We start from the raw sequence: 10,100 nt of genomic DNA on the forward strand, positions 1-10,100 counted from the left end.
AAACAAAACAAAAAACAAACTAATAAATATTCTATGTAGTGGTAATGTATGTTGAGATTACATTCTTAAGTCATACTTACATTAGGATAAAAAAAATAAGAAAGTGAGAAAACTTACATTTGGTCATCCCATGGCCTTCAGGAGATGCAGGTGATGCTATTGTCTGTTGATCATGTGACTTGTGTTATGTCCCAGATTTTTAGTGGCAGGGATTTGTCAGGGTAACAGGACTGTATTTTATGTTTAAATTGGAAACACAGCAATAATAATACAGTGAGATCTCAGAAGGATTCTGATCATTTGGTGAGGTCTAATGTCAGGGAGTGGGGACGGGCTAAAATCCTATTTATTTTCAGTGATCTTTTTTTATTAGGGGTTTACATGATGTATGTTCAGTGAGGACAAAGTGCAGGACACTTGGTGTAATAATATAATTTATTATACAGATACTTTTAAAGCATATTAATGCATGTGGTATCCTGGGGACTGTAGTGGTACTGATTCAAAAGAATGTCACTTTAACATTATTTTTATCCATGGTGTTTATTTTATTTCACTGAATTTTATTTATTAATTTTTGGCTTAATTTGTTGTCATTTTTAGGCTTTCAAAATTTGGGCTATTGTTTCGTTTTTGTAATCTGAATCACTTTTATGATTGTATAAATAAAGTTTCTAGGCAGCAGGCTGAAGTGTGTTCACTGATGACTGTGAGCACATGGGGGGGTGTTGTGTGTCTCCACGCTGTCTTCCTCCGTGAAGATGATTCTTGCTTAGATTGACGGCTTTCAGGAAGTGATTTCTCGCGGTTTTCAGAGCTGAGCCTCAACTACCAATCATTTCATGCAGAAAACCACATTTTAAAAGAACATCTTTCTTCGGGGCACTCTAAAACATTAACCAGGTTTGTGTTATTGCCAAATGCTGATGGAGATAAAGAGATTTTTTATTCGACATTAGTGCAGTCTGGCTGTGATGTCATGAGCTCAGTGTAATTTATTTATTTTGTATCGCAGTGATTGATAATGCTTGATATTTTGAACGTGCACTTCACGGCGCAGTGGAGGGCAGTTATTCAAATCTGTCTGGTTTTAAAACCTAATCACTGTAAGAGAACTCATGTTTGTACTTACCGAACAGACACGTGTCTGATGATGTTTCCACATAAAACTATTTTAGATTGTGATTTTGGATTTACAATTAGCAACCTAATTTGGGACAAATCCCATTTGTTTTAACATAAGTAGCCAAGTACAGCTTTTTAAATATATATTTTTACTAACCTTATTTGTCCAAATTGTACCGTGCATCCTGAAACGGTAACCATAATAAGAACGCGTTTAAATCAGACAGTGGTGCAGTGTGGGAGGGGGGCATGAATCATCTGGTGTTTTCATATGAAGAGGCGTTTTTAAGGTTGAATTTCAATAGAAAGGGGGCAATATTTGGATGCATTACGCATTACCCAGAAACAATAAGGAAAATAATTTAATATATAATGAAGTTAAAAAAAAACGTGTTTTCGCAGAACAACAGGCATTAAAATCTTCAAATTATTATTGTTGCAGTTTTATTATTATCATCATTATCATTCGCATTCGGTTTGTTGTATTTCACTCTGTATTTACATGACAGGATGCCACAGTTGGCAGTTTTTACGCAGCGTTACGAAAGTACTCTGTGTCGGCCTATCGGCTCTCTCCGGGCAGCAGCACTGGCCTGCTTCTGCTTTTATCGGTTCGGGCTTCATATCTTCACCAGCAGTGTCCGGATGCCACGGCCGTGTGGTGTCTAATCGAGCCAGGGCATGTGGCGCTTTGATTTCCTGCCCTTCATTTACTGATAGGCTGCTTCGCCTGAAGCCGAAAAGCGCTGCTCTGACTGAAAATGTGTTGAGTGCGGTCTGCAGCTGTCACAGAGCCAGATTGTGTCATCGTGTTAAATCTGATGAGTCCTGGATGAAACCGATCTGGGTCTCCAAAAGTGTGTTTCAGTGGAGAATGGACGATTTGACTTGAGCTGATTTATTGATAAAGACATGTGGGTGCAGAGGATGCTGTACTCATACAATGTGCGTAAAACAGGGCGATCTATAATGTCATCCTATTTTTGACACAAATAGTTATTACCGGGAAGCACAAAAATAGACTGATTTTCACAGACAGTGCCAGTAACATCAAATATTAATGATTTCCATTGTGCTACTCAATCTCTCCCTCTGCATTTTGGGATTTACTAATGCACCTGCAGTGGATACAAAGCACCAAGACGCACGACTCTATCCTTTTGTCCGATGCGTAATGACGCGCTACAATCTGCGTCTTGGTCAAACAAAAAACACAAACTGTCTGTTACTTCTTCCTTTTAAGCACTATGCTCAGAGTAATGTGAAACTGCCACCGCAGGCGTTAGCACGGCGAGTGTCTGTCACATAATGACAGCCTAAACGGCCTAACTGACCACCAGACCGCGACAGAGCTCCGCCACAGTTTGTCATATACTGCAGGCCGAGGTTTAAACACAATCATGTGCATTTAATGTGAAGCTTTATACTGAATTACTGAAAATTATTGCATATGCTTCTAATAACTTATTCTACTGTCTTTCAGGAAAAGGTCAAACACACTCCTGATAAACCTGCAGGGATGCACAATAACTGTATGTATTTTTAAGTGATTATGATCTATATTACGCAGAAGAGGACCCTGTAGGTTCAGAGTTTCCCCCGCCCCTTTATTTTACCACTACGTGCTAAACACAGGCTCTCAGCAGCAGACACCCTGGGGTGCGCCTCCGTGTTTCCTCTCCCTCTGTCAGATTGAGTAAGGCGCTGATAAGGCCTGTATCACTCCTCCTGATTGCCACGAGCTCCTCTGGAGACACGAGCTGCAGTCTGATCCGAGGGGACCACCAGCTGCAGGCAGAGGGTTCAACGCTGCAAAAAAGTCCGGCTTCAAAAAGTCACTTCTTGTCTGTAAAAAAAACAACTGCTGATAACTCCACGGCTGTTTCTCGAAACAAAAGCAGGGCAAAGGCGAGTCACTCCGTCATGTGTTGTCAAGTCAAGTCCTGAGATGAGTGAATCTGTATTGAGGTGAAACGACGTCGCCCCCGCTGCAGACTTCTCTCCTGATACCTGTAACCCCCTCACTATGTGTTGACGAAAACACCGCAGGCGGATATTCTTTGCAGCGCACGGAGCGGAGGAGTCTATGCAGTGACACCTGTCCGCGCAACACCTGGCAGACGGGACGGACGCTGTGCGCATGCTCCGTGGTCAGGTTGAAATCTCTTAAAGCACTTGGACCCGCACCTCGCCACCAGTGGAGAAGAGACGGAGCAGCAGCGTCCACCTGAGGACTCCTCTCTCCGCAGCTGGATTACTCTCACTGATTTGTCCGCTCTCAGATCAGAGATGCCTCGCTCCTTCATGGTGAAGAGTAAGAGGGCGCACAGTTACCACCAGCCCCGGAGTCTGGAGGATGACTACAGCAGGCTGGACACTATACTGGCGCACATATGCTCAGGTGAGTCCATTTAAAAATATTCTTTACTGCGTTAAATATGTCTTTAAATGTTATTTTTTTTATCCCATTTATCACCGTTTTTTAAAACACATTTTGACCGCAATTATTGCAGATGTTACAGGATAATTATTTTGGTTCAAGGCATATTTAAAAAGTAGGCTATCATGATTTTGCAGTTTAAATGACTGCAAAGCTTTGGTTTATGGGGAAAATTATTTTAAAATTATTTTCAGGAAATGCTGAAACAAAAATCAAAGTGGAATTCAATATATCTAAATAATTATTATTTATTTTTTTTTTACATATTTATAGTGATGTTTTTTATTATATATTGCGTCACTATTGTTTTTTATTATATTACAAAATAGATTATTACTAAAATAATTCTTCTGTAGTTCCCTAACAGCAATACACATGCCAAGCATTTTTTAAATTTAGTATTGGTAGTTTTTACATCTCCAATAATAGACCTAATTGTGCAGGAGATAATAGTTGTGCAGCACGTTTAAAAACATTAAAACCTCCGTACTTCCTTTCCGTTTAGATGCTGAGTGTCCCCCGTGCGTCCTCTCAGACGCAGATAAGCTCCAAGATGATACCGACATGTCGGTGGACAGGTACGGTCTCTCCCCGGACTCCCACCTGGCCGACGATGCTGATTTCTCCCCGAAGTCCCCGCTGAGCTGCGCCGACAGTCTGTGCGGTCGCTCCCCGGACTACGAGGACTTCTGGAGGCCTCCGTCCCCCTCTGCATCCCCGGGTAGCTACACACACAACAACAAACACACATCACTTAGGATGCATTACTGTTTACACCGCAGACACATTTTAAGTCTCTGTGGGAAGGAATATAATTTTATTTTTGGATTTTGTCTAATTTTGTCTAATTTTTCAGCACATTTCTGAAAACACAAGATCTGTTTAGTTGATTAAAATGATCACACTTTATGGATCTTTTAGATGATGCCACATTGTATATCATACGATAACTAATCTGGTCACTTTTAAGCTATGACTTTAATTGTTGATGTGTATATAAAAGTGTGTTGGGCCGTCAATTTTAAGACAATTTCCCCATATTCATTGATTATTCTAGTGCGCACTCTGACCTCTTAGATCTATTATTTCTGGTTTCCCCATCATCATCTGGGAATTCTCTAAAAGAACATTGCATGACTCCTTGAGCCCCGTCGGGTCCTGTGGGGTCCTGCAATCGCCCGCTTCAATCATTAAAATTTCATCTGACCTCTGCTCCCCTCTCCAGTTGATTCTGAGAAATCCCTGTCTCCTCTGGTGGATGAGACGCAGCCCTTCACCGTCCCCTTCCGGCCGTATGCCTGGAGCAGCTACCCGGGGCCAGGGCCTGGGCTGAGGCCGCTGGTGCCGCCGAGCCTCCACCCCGGCATGGAGGTGGACAGGGGCCCGGCGGCGCTGGCCTTCTACGGGGACCGGAGCAGCCACCCAGCTCTGTACGCAGAGCGTGCTCTGGGCGAGGAGGCGTATGGTGACTACAGGAGGCATGCTGCTGCTCTGCTGTTTCCTGACGGAGGCCTGCATGGAAAAAGCCAGAGTGTGAAGGCCCAGTCTGACCTGCTGTGCTCCAGTCTGATCCTCAATGGCGCTTACAAGTGTATCAAGTGCAGTAAGGTGAGGATGGAGGTGGATGTGCATACTCTGTAACTGCCCAAGATCGCATCTAAAATAAAAACAGGTTGCTGCCTGTAAAGCAAATAATCTAAGTGGTTAATTTGACTTTAGGACAGCACACACTGGCTGACCTCTGACCTCTGTAAGACAGGGTTATCTTTAGGAGATTTCCCAACTGGACCTAGTTATTAAATTAACAAAACATATTTCTATTTTTGGATAAAGATATTTTTTCCCGACGCTTCCATGACGAAATTTTCTCTCTCCTGCAGGTGTTTTCTACTCCGCACGGTTTGGAAGTCCACGTCCGCAGATCGCACAGTGGCACGAGGCCATTTGCGTGTGATATCTGCGGCAAAACCTTCGGACACGCAGTCAGCCTGGAGCAACACAAAGCCGTGCACTCTCAGGTGTAACTTCACACGCCTTTAAACCGCATCCTGCATTTCGCACCTTCTCCGGGCCTGCATGTTGTTATTGTTAACGTCAGGATGGGTGTGCTAACTTGAAATCATGACTTAAAGCAGCCTCTGCTCACGTTCCAGGAAAGAAGTTTCGACTGCAAAATATGCGGCAAAAGTTTCAAAAGGTCGTCAACTCTGTCGACGCATCTGCTCATCCACTCCGACACTCGGCCGTACCCCTGCCAGTACTGCGGGAAGAGGTTCCACCAGAAGTCGGACATGAAGAAACACACTTTTATCCACACAGGTAAGTCGAGAAAGGGCGGATTATATTGCAAAACATCTGGCCGAAGTTACATTTGTATTGTACTTAAAATCCGTGCGTAAAAGTCAAAGATCTTCCAGATGTCCACGATATTTAGCTAACATTCAATAAAATAACCCTAACCATAACTTATATGTTCTCTAAATTTGTTTTATTTGTAGGTGAGAAGCCACACAAATGCCAGGTGTGTGGTAAAGCCTTCAGCCAGAGCTCCAACCTCATCACACACAGCAGGAAACACACCGGATACAAACCTTTCGGCTGCGACCTGTGCGGCAAAGGTTTCCAGAGGAAAGTGGATCTGAGGAGACACAAAGAGACGCAGCACGGACTGAAATGAGGCGAACAGTGACTGCACACATCGTGTCATGTAATCTGACTTGAGTCTTTAAATCATTGGTCTTGAAACGACCGCGGACACCTGACGCAAAGACCGAGGACATGTTTTTCCAATCGCTCTGCTTGAGGACATTTCTTGGATCACAATTTGATCCACATTTAGCTCTGTAAAAATTTAAAATTGGAAATATATATAATTATGTCAGCCGATAGGCAGATTATTTATTTATTTTAATAAAGAAAACCTATAGTCTCAAGAATAAGACTTAAAAAAACGACTTATTTTGCAGAGTGAAGACAACACTAATTCTACCATCATACTGCAGATTGCTATAAAGGTCCAGAACACCAGAGATAAGCTGTTAACTGTGAGACATGCAGATATGATGAAGTGTGATCCAAGTACATGTGTCATGAATCAGCTTCAGTGGGCATTGAGCTCAAAATGTTTGTACTCAGAGTTTAAGAACCGGATCGACAATAAAGCCAACAGAGATGAAAATCTGCGCTTCTCCAAAGAGCCGAGGCTTTTTTTGTTGTCAGTGTGGAGACATGCTGGCAAAACAGCCTCCTCAAACTGTGTGATTTAATAAACAGGAGGGTTACTGCCTTACTCACGGAGCTGTGATCTGTTAATTTTACATTTTGCACATTTTATTTTCAGAATGAACAGGTTTTTTTGTCGTTTACAAATAATATAATTTGTTTTCCAGGCTATTTTTATTTTCTAGTTGTTGTTTTTTGGAATTTAAAATGCCTTTATTGCTTTTTTAAAAAATATAAAAGTGGTAAAACTTCTACAAATGAAAAAAAAATCTCCAAAGGCAGAATAAAATGAGTCTAAATTCAAAAATGTGTCATTTATAATGCGCTATTTTATATAATAACCATATGATTTAGGCTATAGAATCAATGTCGCTTTGACAGTAATTTATCTTTATTTTATTTCAACCTTCCACTTTAAGTGTTGAGGTGAATTAAAGCTATTGGCCGACAAAAAAGGGGCCATGACGTTTAACCGTGTTGCTGCTGTGATTGTGATTGCCCAGAGGCAACCGCGGCTCCTGTTTGTTTTGACCACATGTGTTTGAACCCCAAACAGTCAGAGCAGATTTGACCGTTAACCAGATGCTATTTACCCTCATGACTGTTTTTTAGAAATAAGAAAAAGGGGGGGGGGGGGGGGGACGAGTTTTGGTAGGAAGTTGGTTGACAAGGCAGCAGCTGTGATCCTCTGACGGATGGGGTTTGAGATAGTTTATCAGGATTCCGTATAAGCAGGACATCAGTTTGAAATCAACAAATCCCTGTAAGAAACGACAGTGAAGTTAATTTGCAACAAATTAAAGTGGTTTTAAAGGGACATTGACATTGAGTTAGGGGATAGGAATAACTTTAATTTAGTCATCATCATACATCTGAAACAAATTAATCAACTTCAGAAAAGCATTTCACCCGAAGATACCATTATTTTTATAGCCTCCATCTTGTTTTGCACTAACGCTTTAACTGTCACATGGTCACCATTTGATTATTTCACTCTCTCATCTTTAACAAGGCAAAAGAGACATAAAAAAAAGAGGAACAATCAGTTAGTGTCTTCCTTCAACATTGATTGAAATCACTGACTCACAAGGATTTTCTATGCCTCACTTCCCCCCAAATCGTACAACATCCAGGCCTGCGAAAATACTGAATATTTTAAACCCCAAGATGAACAGACTGAAGGAGAACAGGAGGAAAAAAAGGCAAGTTCATTTAAAGCGAGACTTAATGGAGCTGTGCACCTTGTGGAGCACAGAGTGAGCCACATCCTTTATTATCCGTTAAATAAAAACACACTTCATGTGCGACAACATGACATTAATGTTAACAGCGCAGTTTAAAAATAGAGTGACTCACTTTACAGGAAATGTGCAGGTTATAAAGTAAATGATCAAGTGTATAACAGATAAATCACTAAGACAAATGTTTGCTGTCTGAAAAGGGCACACTGAGTTCTGGTCACAGGCAAATGTCCCCTAGTTGGAATGATGCTGAATTTACCAGTGCAGTTCACTCAAAAATACATATTTTCTTCTTGTCTGTGGTGCTATTTATCAATCTGGATTGTTTTGGTGTGTGTTGCAGAGTGTTGATGATATCAAATGTAGAGGTGTCTGCCTTCTCTCTAATATAATGGAACCAGATGGCACTCAGCTTGTGGTGCTCAAAGCGCCAAAAAACATCATTTGAAAAACTCAACAGCAATGTGTCTTTCTGAAAACCATGACCCGGTTACTCAAGATAAACCACAGACCTTGTTGTGAGCAGCTTCATGTAGGAACTATTTTCTCTCTACTGAGCTACACCCACCAACTGTAATACTGTGCAGAAGGAAGAGTGCATCTACAACAACCTGTCACATATCGCCGCTTGTTCAGTGGACTTTTGACACCTCATATTTACGTTTATTTCCTTGTGCAACAAAAGCATGTGGCTAGGTTTAGGAAATAAAACCTAGCCACGGAAAGTGAACACAGAGCTTCAGGGGGAAAGTCAGGTGTTTGCAGAACCTACCTTCCCTCCTGCCTGCCCGGTGGGGAATTTCCAGCTCCTTGCTGTTTTCTAGCAGTGTTCCAAACTGACGCTGTCCATATACCGGTGACGTATCATAGCTCTGCGGAAGGATGGCTTTTGCGAAAATCTTTGACCAAGCGGCAGTATTTGAAAACTTCAGAATTAGAACAGGTTGGCATCTGCTGCTAGCTCACCTAGCAGCACTGAGGTAGCTAATGTTACAGCTTGGCCGAGGAGAACTCCATCAACGTCTACGTCTCGTGCTGTCATGAGCACCAGTCTCTTGTCTATGAGTAGATGCACGCTCCCTGCTGCAATTATCTTAAGTAACCGGGCATGATTTCTGAAAAGACATATTGCTGTGGAGTTTTTCAAATGTATTTAAATGCTATCTAGTTCCATTATATCAAAGAGAAGGCAGACATCGACAAACACGGCTGATATCTCCCCCAGTTGGCAACTCATACCAAAAAAACTAGATTGAGATATAGCATTGCAGGTAAGGCAGACTCAAGCCATCAGCCTGACCACGACTCTTTGAGGTAACTGGCAAGTGGGTAACTTTAGGTGTGACATCAGACATCAACATCAAACTCCTCTAATAACTCTTTGAAGCAACTCAACAGCAGTTTATTCAGAAACCGAATCATTTGTGATGTTTCAGAAGCTATTGTATGACTCCCTCTGAGAGACGCTCCTCAAGCGCAATCACAGAGAGAAGCTCTTCAAGCAAAAACCTTCAAACGAGCCATTAGGCTGACCAGATTTCCTCCAAGGGCACGGGTGGATTTTTTTTAAAGCATTACCCCACTGCCCCGAGGCATATCAAATATGAATAGAAAACGGCTCAATCGATTCGAGTGGGCGAGTAATCAGAGCACTGCAGTCTAAGGCTCAAATCTAGGCCTGCATCTCGGCCCATAAGTGCAAAAAACAAACACACATCTGTGCACACGACCACACATGCATCCACCCAGAGGTATGAGTGGATTAACTGCTCTTGACAGACACAGTTGTGCAATTAGAAAGTTCAGCGTCTGGGTTTCGTGGTTTTGGGTGATTCATAATTGATGTAAAATTAAACATGAATAATAAAGGAGAGATTTTAGAGACACACTCTGCTGTTTGATTTTGATTTTCTTTTTGCATCTTCTACTGTTTAAACAAGATGAATGAATTCACAGTCTGGATTTAAACAAGCATATCTATATATGATGGGTTTTACTGTCTGACAGAAAGAGTTTTACAAATGAGTTTTTTCCCCGAAAGAAACAAAACTCTTGAAATGAGACTCAAAATT

At 41.8% G+C, this 10,100-nt stretch overlaps 1 protein-coding gene across 1 annotated transcript; it reads left to right on the forward strand.

The window, feature by feature from the left end:
- Window positions 1-812: 812 nt before the first annotated feature.
- gfi1ab (growth factor independent 1A transcription repressor b) lies at window positions 813-7,007 on the forward strand. The gene is made up of 7 exons (XM_050054273.1): window positions 813-903; window positions 2,609-3,526; window positions 4,071-4,286; window positions 4,791-5,173; window positions 5,446-5,583; window positions 5,719-5,884; window positions 6,064-7,007. The coding sequence occupies exons 2-7, from the start codon at window positions 3,415-3,417 to the stop codon at window positions 6,240-6,242; spliced, it is 1,194 nt and encodes a 397-aa protein (XP_049910230.1). The 5' UTR covers window positions 813-903; window positions 2,609-3,414; the 3' UTR covers window positions 6,243-7,007.
- The last annotated feature ends 3,093 nt before the right edge of the window (window positions 7,008-10,100 follow it).

This window comes from Epinephelus moara, chromosome 10, assembly GCF_006386435.1.
Source record: "Epinephelus moara isolate mb chromosome 10, YSFRI_EMoa_1.0, whole genome shotgun sequence".
NCBI classification, from domain to species: Eukaryota; Metazoa; Chordata; class Actinopteri; order Perciformes; family Serranidae; genus Epinephelus; species Epinephelus moara.

Bases quoted from the DNA above. Each gene is read 5' to 3' on its own strand.
- gfi1ab (XM_050054273.1), top strand. From the start codon at position 3,415: ATGCCTCGCTCCTTCATGGTGAAGAGTAAGAGGGCGCACAGTTACCAC. The intron at 3,527-4,070 runs GTGAGTCCATTT...CTTTCCGTTTAG, and splicing joins ACTGGCGCACATATGCTCAG to ATGCTGAGTGTCCCCCGTGC. The intron at 5,885-6,063 runs GTAAGTCGAGAA...TTTTATTTGTAG, and splicing joins ACACACTTTTATCCACACAG to GTGAGAAGCCACACAAATGC.